General features: G+C 45.5%; 1 protein-coding gene across 1 annotated transcript; it reads right to left on the bottom strand.

The window, feature by feature from the left end:
- Window positions 1-751: 751 nt before the first annotated feature.
- Window positions 752-15,446, bottom strand: LRRC52 (leucine rich repeat containing 52). Its single transcript, XM_048497796.1, has 4 exons — window positions 15,359-15,446; window positions 9,932-10,079; window positions 9,283-9,890; window positions 752-1,008 (listed from the first exon to the last, which is right to left on the bottom strand). Exons 1-4 carry the CDS (start codon window positions 15,444-15,446, stop codon window positions 752-754), a joined length of 1,101 nt encoding a protein of 366 aa, XP_048353753.1.
- Window positions 15,447-20,875: the final 5,429 nt, after the last annotated feature.

Genomic DNA, 20,875 nt, shown 5'->3' with positions numbered 1-20,875 from the left:
TAGACAACTGGATTTGATTCCCTGCTCTGTCACTTGAGCCGTGGAGGCTTACCTGGGGAACTAGATTAGCCTGTGCACTCCAATACACGCCCGCTCGGTGACCTTGGGCGAGTCACAGCTTTTCGGAGCTCTCTCAGCCCCACCCACCTCACAGGCTATTTGTTGTGGGGGGAAGGGAAAGGAGATTGTAAGCCCCTCCGAGTCTCCTTACAGGAGAGAAAGGGGGGAAGTATAAGTCCAAACTCCTCCTCCTTCTCTTCTTCTTCCATTATTAACTGGACATTTCTACCTTAGAAGTGACTCTGTCCCATATACTTATATGCCTGAGCTTCACTTTTGTTGGCTTCTGAAAAGCTGTGCCCACGGAGGAGCTAAGCTAGTCCTGAGCATTTTGTTTTGACAATATAAGGCACCCAGAGTTAACCATTAAAGGAACTTTCTCCTATTGCCCTCGAGACAATGTTGGGTTCCTTCGACAATTTCAGCCAACATAGTACATTAGCACATTGTTTTTTATTTTTGTTTTCAGTATTCCTAAACTTGCACATCTCCAGAGGATGTGAGATGACACAGGTAGGGTGTGGAATGCTTCCCGTTTCCAACCTCAGCTTTCAAACAGCTGGAAACTGGTAGGGGCAGACTCTGTTTCTTGCTTTTTAACATAGAAGAAGGCTTCATTTCAGGGACAAAATGCCCAGACCCCTGCTTCACAGAAACCCACCTTTGTGCACCTGCAATTGCTCACTGGCATCTAGTGACCTGTTTCCTCATCCTCTTCCTCCTCCTCATTAGTGGGAGTCAAGCATGCATATATGACTGCACAGACCCCCAAGAGCCAAGCCAACACTGTGCCTGCTGAGAAGATGCACAAGCCGACCAGACCCAAAAAGAGATAATCTCGGTCCTCAAAATGGATGAAGCACTTGTAATGGAGCTGTTCTGGACCCCCTTCCAGCATGCTCAAGCCGTGCATGAAAGCCGGGCTGTAGCAGGTGGTGTTGTCTGAGTCTGTGGAGGAAACACAAGGATTGTTTTTAAAAATCATGGAAATCAATGTATGAATTATTGAACACTACCTCAGTGCTCAGGCCCCTTCTGCACAGCTAATGTGTAACGGGTCGCAGTCGGGATAAAGGAACCCGTTTTCCTGTTTTCGCGTTCCCATGCATCCGTGCAGGCTGCGATGGGAGCCCACGGAAACAATCCGGGTTGCTTCTGTGCCTTTGCATGGAGACTGTCTATTTTTAAAATGTACTTCCCACCAATGCGTAGCTACCCAGGAATGCACAAATTAACCCCTACAGCCAGTGGTGGGATCCAAAAATTTTAATAACAGGTTCTGATGGTGGTGGGATTCAAACAGTGGCACCGCCACACACATGGACCTCCAGTCCCTATTGGGCGGGGAGGTTGCTTTAGTAACCCCTTCTTGGCACTCAGAAAAAATTAGTAACCACTTCTAGAGAAGTGGTGAGAACTGGTTGGATCCCACCTCTGCCTACAGCCATGCTGATGTCTCACTATATGACCATCTGCACCTGTGTAGCTATGCAGATGTAAAAAAGGAAAATAAAAAATCTGATGAGATCGGAGTATGCTATTCCACCTTCCCTCCCATCCTAGTGCCGTAGCTGCACATACACGGGGACAAATGGGCTACATGCAGTGGTGGGATTCAGCCGGTTCGCACCACTTTGGCAGAACTGGTTGTTAAAATGGTGCTTGTAAACAACCAGTTGTTAAATTATTTGAATCCCACCACCGGAACTGGTTGTTAAATTATTTGAATCCTACCACTGGCTACATGCAGTGGTAGGATTCAAATAATTTAACAACCGGTTCCGGTGGTGGGAATTCAAAACATTTAACAACTGATTGTTTACAAGCACCATTTTAACAACCGGTTCTGCCAAAGTGGTGCGAACCGGCTGAATCCCACCACTGGCTACATGTGATCCTCCCAAAGTGTACAGTTACTATTTTCCCCCAAGAAGCAATGCTTGTATTTGCCACCTCTGCACACATGCATTTGAAACCAGATTAAACTGGGGTATGTAGTGTACAGTTTGGGCTCCACACTATCTATGTAACGGTCAGATGCGAGCTCTCCTCAAATTGCTGTGTGCATGATACTGAATTTGACAGGACCTCAGCATTTGTGAAAAGGGGGTTCCAGATTCCCCTGCCATTTTCCTGCCCTGAAATAGTCCATGGGTTTCTGCAGTGGACCAAATATTCCTGACCAGGACTCCTTTGTTGAAGAACCTGGCAGAATGGAAAGGTTTCTCCACCTTTTATTTATTCTTCTATTGGCATTATTTACAGCTTGCCTTTCCCACTGGGACTCCAGGCAGATTACATAGAGCAAGTCAATACAAGCTATACGAGGGGACATTTGGTAAACAGAACAATAGGATTAGAGTTGTAGAACATCAGAAATCTATAAACAGAATGGACACAAAGCATAAATATTAACATGACATTTTCAATGATGCGAAAAATTCATTGCAGGATCCCAGTTTCAGCAAAGTGTGCCAATCTACATTTCATTTCATTTTTTCATTTCAGTTTTAATTTATACCCCGCCCTATCCCTGAAGGGCTCAGGGCGGCTAACAACATAATAAAACAATAAACATTATAATAGAATAAACAATAATAGCAATAATAAATACATTAAGAACTGGAATTAAGAATCAAAATAAACTCAGATGGCGACTTAAACAGCAGCAGCACTAGAACAATGCATCAATATAGAATCTCTATCATAGCAATACATTGATAAACCTATATATAAACAATAAATCAATCATAATAACAATATATTAGCATGTGAAAAATCAATATATAAACAATCAATACCCTTACAATAATTCAATACATTTAAGACAGTATGTTCAACAATATATCAACACATTAACACTACTCTGATAGGATTAAAACTTCACACTAGCTATAACTGCTGCAAGAGTCAATCTAGTAGTAATACTGTAGAAACCCAGGACTCATCTAACCACTAATGGTTCTAGTACAAACAAAATCCAAACTAGCCTAACCACTAACATCAACTAACCTACTACCTAAGCTAAGCTAGACAATAACCATACCTAATAATAGCCAACCTATCTAACAATAATACAATAAAATTAAGCACTGCATCAGCAGGAATTGAAAAAAAAATCCCCATAACTCAAATTGGACCCTTGAACCCAGTGGTGGGATCCAAAAATTTTAGTAACAGGTTCCCATGGTGGTGGGATTCAAACAGTGGCATAGCGCCAATGGGGCTGGGCGGGGCACAATGGGGGCATGGCCAGGCATTCCTGGGCGGGGCATTCCTGGGCGGGGCTGTGGCAAGGACGCAGCCACTGCGCCGGTCCTTGGGCAGGAAATGAATGCATGCAGGCACAGGCTGCCACGCACGCCGGTGCACCTCCTGCTAGACTGCTTCATGTTCTACGCACTACTGCTGAGAGGAGGGGCGTAACTAAGGCAAAAATTACGTGTCAAAATCACCAATTAGTAACCCCCTCTCGCCTCACACAAATAATTGGTAACCTACTCTCGGAAACCTGTGAGAACCTGCTGGATCCCACCTCTGCTTGAACCCAACACTGTATACTTGGTAATGTGTGAAGCTGCCTGAAGAATCCACTCATGCAAAGTAGACAGGGGTGTTCAAATCGAGCCCTTGTGTTATCGATGCCATCTTGTGTCAGCGGCTGACATGGGATAAGGTGTGTCTTATTTCGCTTCCAAAAGGAAAAAGGAGCTACACTGCCCGATAAGCTTACACTGAGCATTAAAATTTAACAGTAGCTCTCACAAAAGGCCCATAGAAATGATGTGTCCTTTTCACACACCGTGCATTGCAAAGCTACAAGGGAGAAGGTGAGAAATGGAGCGGCCTTGGCTAGCCGACACTTTCTTTCACCTCTCTGCATCCTGTGACATCCCAGGAAAGAAAAATTTCCTGCAACTTAAACGTGTTTTGTGTGGAGAGTAGTGATCTGGATTCATTTCCAAACGAGTTTTTAAAAGGCTGATTCAATTAATTGTGCCATAAACATGGATGAGGGGAAATGCGGTGTACTAGTTAGTGTCAGATCAGGACGATCAAGGTTCAAATCCCCACTCTGCCATGAAGCTTACAGGTGACCTTAGTCCTGTCATACTCTCTCAGCATAACCTATTTCACAGGGTTGTTGTGAGGAGAAAATGGAAGTGCACAGAGTAACATAGGCTCATTCCGCACACGCAGAATAATGCACTTTCAAACTGCTTTCAGTGCTCTTTGGAGCTGTGCAGAATAGCAAAATCCACTTGCAAACAGTTGTGAAAGTGGTTTGAAAACGCATTATTTTGCGTGTGCGGAAGGGGCCATAGGCTGCACTGAGCTCCTTCGGGAAGGGTGAGATAAAAATGGACGAACTAAACAAATTGCCATTTGTATTGTCGAAGGCTTTCACGGCCAGAATCACTGGGGTGCTGTGTGGTTTTCGGGCTGTATTATGCCCATGTTCTAGCAGCATTCTCTCCTGACGTTTTGCCTGCATCTGTGGCTGGCATCTTCAGATCCTCTGAAGATGCCAGCCACAGATGCAGGCGAAATGTCAGGAGAGAATGCTGCTAGAACACGGCCATACAGCCCGAAAACTACACAAATTGCCATTTGCTCATTAATTGCTCTGGACTTGAAAAACTTATCTTCCTCTGCCATACCTTTCTTTCTGCAGTTACTGCCTGGCACAGCAGGACAGTTGCCAGACAGACAGTGTATGAATGAGGAGAAGATATTCATTCCCTGTAGCTTCAGGTGCTGTTTCTGATGAATTTGAGGTGGTGCACCCGGGAAACCAAGTCCTCAGGATGATGGGGGAAGAATAAGGAGGAAGTAAAAGATTTGCTGATTTGCTGGCTAGCCAGCTGATCCTCCACCAGTGTGGTGTAGTGGTTAAGAATGGTGGATTTTTATCTGGTGAACTGGGTTTGTTACCCTGCTCCTCCACCTGAAGGAGCACAGTGTAGTGGGCGAGAGCAGAAGACTTTACTCTGGAGAACCGAGTTTGATTCCACGCTTCTACACATGAAGCCTTTGATTCCACGCTTCTACACATGAAGCCTTTGATTCCACGCTTCTACACATGAAGCCTGCTGGGCGACCTTGGGCCGGTCACAGTTCTCACAGAATTATCTCAGCCTACTTGTAGGCAGGCATTGGCAAACCACCTCTGAATGTCTCTTGCCTTGAAAACCCTGCAGGGTCGCTGAATGCCAGCTGGGATTTGATGGCACTTCCTACCTCCAGCTGCACTCATCCGTTTGCTTGCAACCTTGGTCAGCATCTCAGCCCTCATGGGTTCTGTGACAGCTGCTGAGCATGACTCATTTATTAGTCTTCCCAGCATGGTCTGTTTGCCTTCTCTAGCCTTGGCATGTCCTGAAATATCCCGAGTTTGGTCTTTTTCAGTGGCTGCCCCATGCTTGTAGAAAAACGTCCCAGAAGAGTTCAGGGGGGCTTCTACTCTTCTGGCTTTCTGATGCTGCTGCAAAAGGGAATTATTTCCTAACGTTTAGGGCAGGGGCGTACTGCCCAGGGTGACACATGGGGTCAAATGTCCCTGGGCTGGGGCCATTTAGTCATGTGGGGGTGGAAAATCGCCCCCACACCCCTCCTCCTTCCCCCCAGGTCTATACACTGATGGTGACTTTGAGATGATCTGGTGCAAAAAAAAGTTGTTTGGTTGGGGTGGGGGAGGGTGGCTGCCCATGTGGGGGGGACACTCAGATTTTGTACCAAGCTATATTTTCCCTAGATATGCCTCTGGTTTAGGGCAGAGTTGCTCCAGGGGAAAATGGCACCCAGAGACATCCATTCTTCGGGTGCCCCCCACGCCTGGGAGGGGGTGGGGCTTCGGGGGGAGCCAAGAGGGGGCGAGGCTTGGGGGGGTCCTCTGGCTCCCTTGGCACCGCCCATGTCAATGATGACATGGGTGGGGCCAAGGGCGCCAGAAGATGACAAGGCAGCAGGACTTCCTGGTCATTCCAGCCATCTTCCTGGTCATGTGGGAGGCCGATTTCGTGCCCCCCACATGACCAGATCAGTGGTGGCCGGGGCAGAGGGTACCCCCTGTCCCTAGGCAAATACGCCACTGGTTTAGGGGGTAATCTGAGTCTGGGCAAAATATGAATCAAGGGTTTTGATTTGCGATTTTAATGTAGTGTGAATGTATTGTGTGTTTATTGCTTTAATGTTTTCTGCTTTTCGCTGTCTGGTCGTATACAGAGTTACTGCAGTGCCATGTTAGGTCCTGACATGCTCAGGAGAAAGGTGGGCATATAAATCTTCTGAATTAATAAAATTAAAAAATGTACGGCTGCTGCCTTGGGTTCCAAGTCTGGTCAAGAGAAAGGCGTACATAAAATGAACAAAAAAAAATTCTCACCCCAAGGTCTCCGTTGGCTTTTTCTAGGTAGCCCTTCAAAACCTGTAGTGCAGAGTGGTCAGCCGCTGTCCTGCAGTCCAAGCTCTGCTCACAACCTGTGTTCGATCCTGATGGAAGTTGGTTTTAGGTAGCTGGCTCAAGATTGATTCAGGTCCCTTCCGCACATGCAGAATAATGCACTTTCAATCCACTTTCAGTGGACTTTGCAGCTGTGCGGAACAGCAAAATCCACTTTCAAATAATTGTGAAAGTGGATTGAAAGTGCGTTATTCTGCATGTGCGGAATGGGGCCTTAGCTGGGGGAAAGTGTGGATGACAAGGAAAGGCAATGGCAAACCATCCCATAAACAGTCTGCCTAATATACATCATGATGTGACGTCACCCCATGGGTCAGTAACGTTCTCTGTTTTTCAGCCCCTTCTCACTCTCAGTTTTTCCACAGACTGTCTCTCTACCTCTGTGCAAAACCCTTCACAGTCTTTCTCTAGTATCCACCAGTCACCCTACTTGGAGTACTGTGTTCAGTTCTGGTCGCCACATCTCAAAAAGGATATCAAAGAGATAGAAAAAGTGCAGAGAAGGGCAACGAGAATGATTGAAGGATTAGAGCACCTTCCTTATGAGGAGAGGCTGCAGCGTTTGGGGCTCTTTAGTTTGGAGAGGAGACGTCTGAGGGGGGATATGATTGAAGTCTATAAAATTATGCATGGAGTAGAAAATGTTGACAGAGAGAGATTTTTCTCTCTTTCTCACAATACTAGAACCAGGGGGCATTCATTGAAAATGCTGGGGGGAAGAATTAGGACTAATAAAAGGAAACACTTCTTCATACAACGTGTGATTGGTGTTTGGAATATGCTGCCACAGGAGGTGGTGATGGCCACTAACCTGGATAGCTTTAAAAAGGGCTTGGACAGATTTATGGAGGCAAAGTCAATCTCTGGCTACCAATCTTGACCCTCCTTGATCTGAGATTGCAAATGCCTTAGCAGACCAGGTGCTCAGGAGCAGCAGCAGCAGGAGGCCATTGCTTTCACCTCCTGCATGTGAGCTCCCAAAGGCACTTGGTGGGCCACTGCGAGTAGCAGAGTGCTGGACTAGATGGGCTCTGGTCTGATCCAGCAGGCTAGTTCTTATGTTCTTATGTTCTTACTCATCCCCTTTTCTTCTATTTTATTTATTTATTTATATATTAAATTTGTTAAACTGCCCACCCCCGAAGGGCTCTGGGTGGTGTACAGTAGGCCAAGGACCACATTGCATCCAGCGGGCCAAGAACAACATGATAACAATAAATTAAGTTAAATTAAAACAATGTACAGAATCTATAAAAACATAAACCATAGCAGCATTAAACAAAATGACAATAGTGCAAAAGCAAGAAGCATAAAGCCTAGCGCCCGATCCCAAAGCCGAGAGGGGATGTTATTTGATGTTATATCGGGCGTGCTAATGATGGAATAGCACGCCGTACAGGGGCATCCTGGAGGGGGAACCCGCCGCCGGCCTCACCAAAGGCCCGGTGGAACAAAACCGTTTTTCAGGCCCTGTGGAACTCTCCAAGATCCCGCAGGGCCCGCACCTCAGATGGAAGAGTGTTCCACCAGGCAGGGGCCAGCTGTAAAAGCCCTGGCCTGGGGTAGAGGCCAGCTGCACTATGGAGGGGCCAGAGGCCACCAGTAGATTTGCCTCTGCCGATCGCAGAGGCCTATCCGGGACAAATGGGGTGAGACGGTCACGAAGGTACTTGCCCCCACCCCTCTCTCACACACAAAACATTTCAAATGGTTAGCAGATTGTTCCTTGATGCTCTCTCCTGGCAAGTTCTCACTGCAAGGTCCTTTTCATGGAGCAGGGCCATATGAGTCCAATAGCAGTAAAATAAAGCAGAAGCTTCATGGAACATTATATCCCAGCAGAAACTTTCACAAATCAATGTATTGTCAAAGGCTTTCCCGGCCAGATTCAACTGGTTCTGGTGGGTTTTCCGGGCTGTGTGGCCGTGGTCTGGTGGATCTTGTTCCTAACGTTTCGCCTGCATCTGTGGCTGGCATCTTCAGAGGTATATCACAGAGGGACACAGTGTATACTTCTCCCTGTGATACACCTCTGAAGATGGCAGCCACAGATGCAGGCGAAACGTTAGGAACAAGATCCACGAGACCATGGCCATACAGCCCGGAAAACCCACCAGAACCAGTTTCACAAATCAGTCACTTCGTTAGATGGATTGGGGCACACCTCTGTTAGGTTGACACTTTTCGATTCCCAACAGAAAGGGTGGAAGGAGATGTTACCAAAAAAATCCAATTTAAAACAGGAGCAACTCAGGAGAGTAGTAGGCTCACTCAGAGAGCAGGAAAGCCAACTACAGGAAAAGTGGATTAACACAAAACCTAGCAGAAGGTAAGCAGATACAATAGGAAGTTACAAAAAGGTAAGCAAGAAACTAGCACCTAGAGTGAGTAAGTAAGATCTGGTGAGTAAATAATGTTGAACTTGTTAATGAATTCTAATTCAGCAATTTCACATAGAATTCTCCCTTTGAGGTTCCCTTGTCCGAGAACAAACAAGCTTAGTAGTAGTGGCCGTCATTGGGTTTTCCTGGCCTTTAGCACCAGAAATCTCTGACCAGTGTCCAGTATATGTATATATGAATGCATGAAAGAAATGGCAGATAGGATTGACACTACTTTTTATTATATTATCAATAGCATAAGGAGAGTTGGGCCTTGTAGGATCCTATCCATCTTTCTTTGAATTTCACCCAACAGTCGGTCTTGTCCTTTGCTGGAAAATGTGGGTGATGCACTTTCAATCCACCCCAAATACTCACCTAGAAAAGTTACTCCGCTCTCTTTCATCCAGTCAAACAGTTCCACATAGGAGCAGTTACAAAACCAGGGATTTCCACTTAAGCCAAGGCGTCTCAAATTGGGCAGGTCTCGGACAACGCTTGTGTCGATGAATGTCAAGCTGCAGCGGCTGACATCCAGGTGTCTCAGCCAGGTGTTGTTGGCAAAGGAGTCCTTCTCAATCTCCACCAGGCTGGGGTTGTCCGAGAGTTTCAGCACCACCAGGCTACCGAGCTGGGAAAAGGAATTGAAGGTGACCTGGGTGAGGTTGTTGAAGCTGAGGTCCAAGTAGACCAGCTTGATGAGGCTGACAAAGAGGAAGTCCAAGTCCTCACCCAGCGCATTGTCACTGCAATCGAGGTAGATCAAGTCGCTGAGGAAGTTCAGATCCACGGGTGGCAAATAGCCGAGCTTGTTGTGCGCCAAAACCAGCTGCCTAGTGTCCAGGGGGACGGCGGCCGGGAATTCTTCCAGATGCTTCCCCGTGCAGTTGACGGCAAGATACTGGCAGGTGCATTCCTTTGGGCAGCTCGCGCTTTCCACCGTACACCCGATTCCAAACAGAAGCACCATCCATACACTTTTGAAACTGTTTGACGGGGACAAGATGTGGCATCTCCGGCAACACACCTGCCTGCCTGCAGATTGCGGTGTTCCGTGCACTCCTGGGAGAGAAGCCATTTCTCCACACTGCTCACCCCAAGGGGACCTGGAGTTCTCTGCTCGCTAGGAGGCTCTTTGCTCTCCAAGACCTCTGGTGAACTGTCGGTGAAAGCATCTGGGGCCGAGAGAAAGCTCGCCGGCTGGAAAATGCAGAGTAGCTGCAGGTTGCTGGAAGCATCTCTGTGTCACGTTGAGTGTCAATTGACACCTTGGTGACGTCTCTGGGGAACTCATGAGCAGATATGGTTTGGCCACGACCTCCATATCAGCTCTGGTGTCTCTCTGGACTTGGGGTGTCTCTGGGGTTGGCGCACGTGCCCAGTGAGCGGGATGTTTTTTAAAGCAGAGGGAAGAGAAAAATCTTGCTTAGCAGCAGCTGAATAAGGAGGGTTGAGTTTGTTTCTCCTCTGTGTGCAAGTATGTAAGCCCAGGGGCAGTCAGAGTTGCAAGCCTTATGGCGCAAACATATGCCAGCTCAGAACGTGGATTCGTATTTTCTTTTCCCTATCCATTTAAATTACATTTTATTAAATTGCTTTTAAATTGCTTTAAATTTTTTGTTTAAATTGCGTTTAAATTGCTTTTAGAGTTTATTTCAGTGATTTCTTTAAGCTGCTTTGGGTCTCCCTTGAGGAGAAAAGAAGCCTGGGTACGGTGGTTAAGAGCATCAGTGTCTAATCTAGAAAACTGAGTTCAAGTCCCCCCTTCTCCACATAAGCGGCAGATTCTAATTTGGTGATCAGCATCCGCATGGTGCAGTGGTTAAAAATGGCAGACTCTAATCTGGTGAACTGGGTTTGTTCTCCATTCCTCCACATGAAGCCTGCTGGTTAATCTTCGGCCAGTCGCAGCTCTCTTTGAACTGTCTCGGCACCATCTACCTCACAAGGTGTCTGTTGTGGGGAGGGGAAGGGGAGGTGATTGTAAGGCACTTTGGGTCTCCTTAAAGGTTGAGAAAACCAGTGAATAAAAACTAACCTTTCTTCTTCTAAATAAATAGGTGGGGGACTGTGATTAGGAATGATTGAGCAGACAGACCTTGTGAGAGGGAGCTTAACTTACATCCAGTGGTGGCGATCCTTTGGCACTCCAGATGTTATGGACTACAATTCCCATCAGCCCCTGCCAATTGGCCATGCTGGCAGGGGCTGATGGGAATTGTAGTCCATAACAGCTCTGGTGTATCTCTGGACTTGGGGTGTATCTCTGGACTTGACATTAGCCTATAAAAACCAAATGTTGCACATATAAAACTATCTGGATCCAGCTGGCCTGGGCTAGTTCTATCTGAATCAGAAGCTAAGCAGGGTTAGTACTCATGTGAAGAAGAAGAAGAAGGAGGAGGAGGAGGAGGAGGAGGAGGAGGAGTTTGGATTTATACCCCACCTTTCTCTCCTGCAAGGAGACTCAAGGTGGCTTACAAACTCCTTTCCCTTCCTCTCCTCACAACAGGCCCCTGGTGTAGGTGGGGTTGAGAGAGTTCTGAACTGTGACTAGCCCAAGGTCACCCAGCAGGAATGTAGGAGTGAGGAAACACATCTGGTTTGTTTTCTGGAGACTGCTGATTAAAGGTATTTAATTGAGCAGCTGTGAAGGAGAGCGATTCCTTGGAGGAACGGCTGCTTCAGAGGGTGGAGTCTGTGGCATTGTACCTTCCTGAGGTCCTTCTGTTCCAAGAAACTCAACCTGGGCTCTACTCCCAAATCTCCAGGAATTTCCTAACCCTGAGTTGACAACCCTAACATATGATCCACCTGGGAATACTATGAAACTTTAGGGTAGGAGCTGGGGGAGGCTTTTTAGTGTTGTATCCATGGCAAATGCAGCCTGCACTCTGGTTCTTACTCTGCACTCCTAACCAGAGTTATATCCTTACAAGCCCATTGGGTTCCATGGACCTAGTAAGGTGTAATTCTGCTTTGGATCCCTCTGACAGTATCTCAAATAAGTCTAATCCAATTTAACATTGCAAAGAAGGAGAGCAATATCTGGGTGCTTGGGTGTCATATATTGCTTTTCCCTCCACCCCTGGTTGTGGAGGCTTATCTGGGGAATTCAGATTAGCCTGTGCACTCCCACACACGCCAGCTGGGTGACCTTGGGCTAGACACAGCTTTTCAGAGCTCTCTCAGCCCTACCCACCTCACAGGGTGTTTGTTGTGAGGGGGGAAGGGCAAGGAGATTGTAAGCCCCTTTGAGTCTCCTATAGGAGAGAAAGGGGGGATATAAATCCAAAAAACCTCTTCTTCCAAATTATGGGTTGAATCTAACTTTTCCACTGGTGGAAAAAGGAGGAAGAGAAAGCTTTTGACCTTCAAAAAAAATCTATGCTGGGGACTGTGGGACTCCAATGGAGAAAACCCATTTGGGGAATTAAAAGGGTAATTAAGTATGACTGAGTGAAAAAGCTGGCTGGATCCAATTGTATTTGCTCAAAATGCTCCCATGGTAAATGGAAAGAAACTCTTGAAATTCTCTAATCTGCCAACAGCCAGGGAAGTGTGTTCTAGATTGCACAGAGGTAATAAGCTAAGCTAAGATTTATTGTTGCAGTCAATTGATCCATAAAACAACCTCATATAGCAAGAACAATATCCGGTCAACAAACAATAGGTCCAGAGATTAAAGGAACAAAAAGGGGAAGGTTACACAGATTTAGGAGCATAATATTACAAGGTAACAGCTGCTTGAGATCTCTGGTTTTTAATTCTGAAAACCTCTGCCAGAAATTTTGCAACCTGTAATGTGATCCTCAAATTTTTGTCTTCCAACATGAGATGTAGGCAGGATTGTTCTGTCCTGCCTCTAAATTTCAACAATGGAGGAAAAATCCTCTGTTGATGCTCATAGTGATAAAACTTGCAAAAAGAAGAATATGTGATAAGAGTTACAAGGGCAAAGTCTGAGAGGATAAGGAACACCTGTGAGGCTACGGCAAAGATTTTCAAATGGGAATATATTTAGCCTTGATTTGTGAACAGCCATCAGTAATTGGTGTCAAGCCCCGGATCTGGACCCATACCGGACTCAGTGATTACAATCAGAAGTCTTTTATTGTCTGTAGCCCTAGAAGGGTGTAGCCCTAGAACAGGGGTCTGCAACCTGCGGCTCTCCAGATGTTAATGGGCTACAATTCCCATCAGCCCCTGTCACCATGGCCAATTGGTCATGATGGCAGGGGCTGATGGGAATTGTAGTCCATTAACATCTGGAGAGCCGCAGGTTGCAGACCCCTGCCCTAGAAGAAGCCAATTCTAAACATCGACTCTTCTGGTATCCATGTAATGCCCTAAAGCATAGGTGTCAAACTCACTGCCCTCCAGATGTTATGGCCTACAGTTCCCATCATGATGGGAACTGTAGGCCATAACATCTGGAGGGCCGTGAGTTTGACACCTGTGCCCTAAAGGTCCCCCCAGGTCTCCCCCCTTCCTTCCATTCCCAGAAACATCAAAGCAAAACAGTACAAAGCAAAAAGATGACAACCAGTCTTTCTCAAGGAGGGGTCTCAGGCCAACTGGCGCTTGGGCACAATTTACATACTACAGGTTACAAGTACCAAGGTGGCAAGAAACCACTTTCAAGGAAGCACATTAACATAGCAGAAACCGTAGCTCCGTTTGATGTCAGGCACGCTTCCTGACAATTAGTGCAGCAGAATGGGACAGCATAGTTTATATGAAAATATGTTGGGGAGCAAACAATATGGGTCCGGGACCAGAGATTTGCTGTAGCAATATCCCATAATCTCTGCGCTAGAGATGTAAGTACAATGTCATACTCCAAAAGAGCTAGGAAGGAGGAAGAAAAAACTATTGAAGTGGCTTTTCTTGCTTCCAGTTTCTTCCAATTACTGTAAAAATCATCCTGAGCTAAGTAGGTTAGTAAACCTTCACCTAGTGAGAAGATCTTTATTTTGAGCCAGAGGCTTAGTGCTATGGACCATGGTCTATAAACTTCCTGTTTCTAATACGAGAATTGCATTCGAAACACAGTTGGGAACCTTGAGGGTTGCTCTTATGAATCTTGCTTGAAGTCTGTCCAGCTCCTGAGAGGCTCCACCAATCCATGCTACGACAGCATATAACAGTTGCATCCCTTTGCGTTACAGTTTTTTATAGTGGGAGGAACATAATCCCCCTCCCCCACCCCGTGGAGTAAAAATGTAGGATAGATAATAGACCTACATTTCCCTTCTTCAGGACTAATTGCGGGTTGTCCAATAGTGAAATGTATTGTCGAAGGCTTTCACGGCCGGATTCAACTGGTTGTAATGGGTTTTCTGGGCTGCGTGGCCGTGTTCTGGTAGATCTTGTTCCTAACATTTCGCCTGCTGACATCTTCAGAGGTGTATCACAGAGAAACGTTAGAAACAAGATCTACCAGACCACGACCACGCAGCCCGGAAAACCCACCACAACCAACAGAATAGTGAAACCGTATGTCCAGGTATTGGAAGTTCCTAACCTGCTTTAAGGAGTGGTGATCAATAGGCCATCTACACTGTAAACATTTTATCTCAAAAACCATGACTTCAGACTTCTAATGATTTATTGGGAAATCATTTTGGTTGCAATAGCCAAGGAATTTCCTCAATAAATACAGCAACCCTAATCTGGAACAGGAAAGGCAGAGGTAATGCTACCCTGACACCTTGTGGCCAACTCTAATATTGTGTTGGAGTACATGATTTGTCTGGTATTCTGAGAAAAATTCTACAGTGTTTAAAGAAACAATGTGATATAGTGGTTAGTGCCGAAGCAGGATCTGGGAGACTCCCCACTTGCTGAGTGACCTTGGGCCAATCACACACTCTCAGAGTAGCCAACCTCATAGGTTTGTTGTGGGAATAAAGGAGAAGAGAAGGTCATGAGTTTCTTTGCATCCTCAGTTGGGAGAAAGCTGGGGCATAAATGGAATACACCGAGAAATGAATGTCCTTGAAACTTTAACCACATGACCTGTTTGTAATTACCAAGGATAAGTTTGTGGCCCTGGCACCCCTGGCAATCACAATGTCTAGTGCTGGACTATTAGAAGTGTGAGGCTAACAATGCCGTCCTATGGAGAGTTATTCCAGTCTAAGCTGTGTTGTCAGTGCCTCAATGACACTGCCTCAATGACAGAGGAAGACTGCAAGAGAGTCAGAGAGGCTCATTCCACACATGCAGAATAATGCACTTTCAAACTGCTTTCAGTGCTCTTTGAAGCTGTGCGGAATGGCAAAATCCACTTGCAAACAGTTGTGAAAGTGGTTTGAAAACGCATTATTTTGCATGTGCGGAAGGGGCCAGAGATAGACAGGCAGAAACATTGGCCATCCTTGCTTACACTGCTCTGATGTGCAGATTGCTGTTCTTATGGACTTCCTTTCTTACAGACTTCCTTTCTTACGGACTTCCTTTCTTCCTGCTTCTTTTCCACACTCTTCTTTCTCTTGTCTTTCCGTCTTACACCATGGGGGCAGGGGTGTGGTCGGCATCTTTGTCTATCGAACTAGTTAGACTGGAATCGAGAATCCATCTTTTCCTTTACCTATCCAGAAAGGAGTTCTCTAATAAAGTGCGAACTGGCTCCAAGATCCTTTTGTTCTGAGCACACATGCATGCTCGAGTAAACTTCCCTGTGTTTTGCCACTGTGCACTCTGCTGTAATGCAAAGGAATCTCAAACCAGAGAATCCAGTGGCCCAGTACAGCATCAGCAGTGTAGCTGTTTCAGAAGCAACAGAGAACATAGTCATAGCAACACTGACAGACCTTCCCTGGAACCCCTGTCACTGCCAATCCATTAGGGTGCCAATTGCCAGAGATGCAACCAATCTGTTGATGGGGATGAGTGAACAACCCAACCCCACTCAGCTCAGCAATACATCTCTTTCCACACACACAGGACACAGCCACATATCCCTATGTACAATTATAGAATCATAGAGTTGGAAAAGATTACAAGGGCCATCAAGTCCAACCCCCTGCCATGCAAGAGGACTCAACCAAAGCACTTCTGACAGATGACCATTCAGTCTCTGTTTTAAAAGATGGAGACTCCACCACCCTCCAAAGCAGTGCATTCCACTGTCGAACTGCCTTTACCGCCAGGAAGTTCTTCCTAATGTTTAGGTGAAATCTCTTGTCCAGCACCTTGAATTCATTACTCCTTGTCCTAGTATCTGGAGCAGCAGAAAACAAGCTTGTTCCATCTTCAACATGACATCCCTTCAACTACTTAAACATGGCTACCATGTCACCCCTTAACCTTATCTTCTCCAGATTAAACATAACTCGCTTCCTAAGCTGTTCCTCACAGGGCATGGATTCCAGACCTTTTACCATTTTGGTCACCCTCCTCTGGACCGGTTCCAGCTTGTCAATATCCTTCTTGAATTGTGGTGCCCAGAACTGGAGACAGAATTTTAGATGAGGTCTGACCAATGCAAATTAGAATGGTACTATTACATCCCTCAACAAGGGTCTATGCTATGGCATACAGAACTGCAAATTCCCTACAAGAAATAAGAAAACTTGGCTTTATACCCTGCCAACAACCTGGAATAAAGCATCCTGTCCCTTTAATTGAAGCTGAATGGGCTGTTATTTAATATGATTTCCCTCCCTTGCCCTGAAAAGCTTCAGTTGCAAATTTCCACACATTAACTCTTTTTTTATAGGACAGATCACTTTTTCCTCCTGGTTGCTGGCAACCTCGTTAAAAACATAATAACATTTTCCTGGACAGAAGGAGCCCAAAATCAGCTCCATAACTCCCACTTTTGATACCATTCAGACAGTGTTTTTAACTGCGGCTCTTTACAGGCATTATTGGCTTTTGAGCTGTGTTTGGTTCCAACGTTTGGACGCTGCAGGTGTTTTGTTCTGGCAGCTTCTGCTGTTTTGTGAAGCACCTCGAGTCTGTAAAGATAAGATGGGGATCAAATAATTTAAATGAACACATTGCCCAGGACAGAGACCCCATAGAAATATTGTGAACTGATCAGCGACACCCGAGATTTATGATGTCACTTGCCAAAAGATTCACACAAAAAGATAAAGACTTTATTATTGATTTTATTTTTATTTATTTCATATTTATATCCTGCCCTATCCCCACAGGGGGATATACTACTTGCTCCAGATTTAAAGCTTGGTATCTTATGACCAAGGTGCAATTTAAACCTTGTATATCCAGGTGCCGTTTGAAAATATTTTTGCAAATTAATTCATCTCAGTCGTAAAGATTATAATAAACATTAACTCTAGTCTAGATGCTAGCTGTTTTAGTTTTAACTGTAGTGCCTGGTCCGAGGTTTAATCATTATTGGCATATTATTGGCATATTTAGTACATATTTAATAATTATTGGTATATTTAGTACATATTTAATAATTATTGGCATATTATTGGCATATTGGCATTTAGTACAATCAAACTCCCAGAAGCCTCTGTTCTGAGCCAGATTAGCTGCCCTGACATTGCTCTTGTAGTCGACCCACGTGGTCAGCGTAAGAACGAGACGAGACGCGGAGATAACATCTGGTGGAGATCGCCAGCAGCGGGAGCCCGGAGGTCCGTGTTCCTAGCGAGTCTCCCGCGTGCTGGTTCCTGGCACCTTTTATTGTTATTCTATCAGGGGCGTGTAGGAGGGAGGACCGGGGGGAGTTCCGGGAGAGCAGGAGGCGGGAGGTCGGGAGATCATCATGTGATGCATGATCTCACCTGGCTACGTGCGGAGAGGAGCATAAGCGTCTGAGCCTAATCCTCACCTGGGGGCAAGACCATTGTCCCTGCGCCCGGTGACTGAGCCAGACAGTTCATGACCCGTGACTCATAGGGGGATGAGGAGTGGGGGTGCGGTGCGACCAGAAGGCCGTAGGTCCGTTGGCGTTCCAACGTTCTACCACGGTGCTGCTGGGTCAGCAGTGCATTACTACAGCTATCTGCCAGCTGCACGTGCATAGAGCCTGCCTGAATGGCTAAAACGTAATTTACACTTCTAAGAACAGCAGATAACACCAGTCAATGTAGATGAGGAAGAAGCTAATTGTTGTAAATTGCTACACAGCCTTGGGGCTGATGTGAAGGGTTGGCAGGTCAGAGGCATAGCTAGGGATAAAATGGAACCCCGGGGCAAAATCTGAGTCCCACCCCACCCCAAAATGGGCAGCCACTCTCCCACCATGACCAAACAACGTTTTTTGCACCAGGTCATCTCAAAGTCACCATCACATTATAGAACTGTGGTGGTGAACCTTTGGCATTCCAGATGTTATGGACTACAAATCCCATCAGCAGGGGTGCCAAAGGTTCGCCACCACAGTTATAGAACAACACACAAATCTGAACACACCCAGGGCTCCCTAGTTTAAACAGCATTGAAAGTGATGCTATTTTTTGAAGGGGGGGGGGATTTTCCCTGAAACAGCATCACTTTTAATGTTCAAACTAGAGAGTCCAGATTTTCCTTTTAAATCCACCTCCAAGGGAGGCTCTGAGCTCCCTAGTTTAAACAACATTGAAAGAGATGCTATTCGATACGGGGGGGGGGGGGAGGAATCCACCCTGGAACAGCATAATTTTCAATGTTGTTTAAACTAGGGAGCCCAGATTCTCCTTTTAAATCTCCCTTAAGGGGAAAATCTACCCCAAAACAGGATCACTTTCAATATTGTTTAAACTAGGGAGCCCAGAGTCACCTTAAAGGGAGACTCTGGGCTCCCTAGTTTAAACAACATTGAAAGTGATGCTGTTTCAGGGTAGATTCCCCACCCACACCCCAAACAGCATCACTTTTTTTTTAAATACACAAAGCCTTTATTGGCATCATACAGTAAATTTTCATCGTCGTGGGTTTTCCAGGCCCTGGTCTGGTAGATCTTGTTCCTAATGTTTCACCTGCATCTATGGCTGGCATCTTCAGAGGTGTATCACAGGGAGAAGTATACCCTGTGTCCAGACTTCTCTTATAACAGACTTCTCTCTGTGATACACCTCTGAAGATGCCAGCCACAGATGCAGGAGAAATGTTAGGAACAAAAGATGCTTCTGAATCTATCCACACAGCCTGTAAAACCCATGCTTTAACAATACTCCAATTTTTTAAAATCTGAGGGAGCTTCCAGATTCTCTCTTTAAAATCAATTTCAAAGGGGTGGATTTAAAGAGAGAACCTGTGGAAAGATTCTTGAGGGTGCCTGTCAGGGGAGCAATGTTTAAGCTAACAGTACCAAATTTTTAGGCTATCTTCAGGAGACTCTCCTGATGATACCACCCAGGTTTAGTGAAGTTTGGTTCAGGGGGTCCAAAGTTACGGACCTCAAAAGGGTAGCCCCATCTACTATTAGCTCCCGTTGGAAACAATGGGGGATGGGGCACCCTTTGGGGAGTCCATAACTTTGGACCCCCCGAACCAAACTTCACCAAACTTGGCTGGTATCATCAGGAGAGTCACCTGAGGATAGCCTGAAATCGTAGTGCTGCCTAAAACCTGCGCCCCCTGCTGGCCAACAATGTAAAAACACTAAAAATACCCCAAAAAATTTTGAAATGAGCCCAATTTTTTCTGCGTGCCTGGGACATTTGTCCCTGGATGTCCTCATTGTAGCTTTGCCTCTGTGGCAGATTGATAACAGGGGGGAGAGATTGTAGGCACAAGAGGAGGATTAATCAGAAGTTGCCTTGTCATTGAATAGAGTTCTGTAGAAATAGTTATTATATATTGTCGAAGGCTTTCATGGCTGGAATCACTGGGGGGTTGTGTGGTTTCTGGGCTGCATGGCTGTGTTCTAGTAGTATTTTCTCCTGATGTTTCGCCTGCATCTGTGGCTGGCATCTTCCTTTGAAGATGAAGGTGAAATATCAGGAGAAAATGCTACTAGAACACAGCCATACAGCTCGGAAACTACACAACACCCCAGTTATTATATATTGCATTAGCCAAAGAAAATTTATAAACTTCAGGCAGATTATTATGCTTACGAAACTAGTTTTAGATACTGTAGATTAAGACGTTAAGAATGTTTATATCTGTATGTACTTTTTGTTAAGTTCACACTTCACTGACTTCATGAACCTTGAAGAGCAGATAATGATGGCTGGCAAGACCAGATGGAGACCCTTTATTGCCTCAAGGAAAGCAAGCATTGCTACATATCAAAGCATCCCTTTAACCCGTTGTTGTTGCAATACTTCAGCATTAAGTATCCTGAAATGTGCAAAACTCAAAGATAACAACGGATGTTTAATTTCAACATGTTACTTGCATGTGTAAACCTTTGAAACATAATTGAAACATTGTCATTTGAATTATTTCATCACGTATTGGACCACATTCCTCTCCCAGGCTTTTTCCTGTAAGAAGAGTCCGATTTTGGACTTAGTTGGGTTCCTTGCCAGACTACGGGCCACTCTTGACAGTCAGAATGAAAATAATTGCTGTTTGAAATTATTTTTGCAAATTATTTCATTTCAGTCATAAAGATTATAATAAACGTTAAATCTAGTCTGGATATTAGTTGTTTTAGTTTTAACCACCAAGGAAGGTAATTTGGCCAAAGGGGTCTGCAACCTGCGACTCTCCAGATGTTCATGGACTACAATTCCCATCAGCCCCCGTCAGCATGGCCAATTGGCTATGAACATCTGGAGAGCCGCAGGTTGCAGACCCCATTGATGTTTTTAACTTATAATACACACTCATATATATTCTATTTTTTAAAATATAATGTTGTAATTAGCGGCCCTTTATCTGTATTTTCTGAGCCTTCAAACACTCTGCAGGTATAAGTTTCCTCCAATCATAGCTTCACAAAAGCCCTCGAGTCACACCTCCAGCTGCCTAGGCGGTATTTCCGGTTTCCCAGCCCGGAATACCATAGAGACTTTGGCGGCTAGACCGTCCCTGCTTCCATTGGGAGGTG

The sequence above is a fragment of the Sphaerodactylus townsendi genome, linkage group LG05 (genome assembly GCF_021028975.2).
Source record: "Sphaerodactylus townsendi isolate TG3544 linkage group LG05, MPM_Stown_v2.3, whole genome shotgun sequence".
Lineage (NCBI taxonomy): Eukaryota > Metazoa > Chordata > Lepidosauria > Squamata > Sphaerodactylidae > Sphaerodactylus > Sphaerodactylus townsendi.
This window is presented reverse-complemented; position numbering and strand designations above follow the sequence as displayed.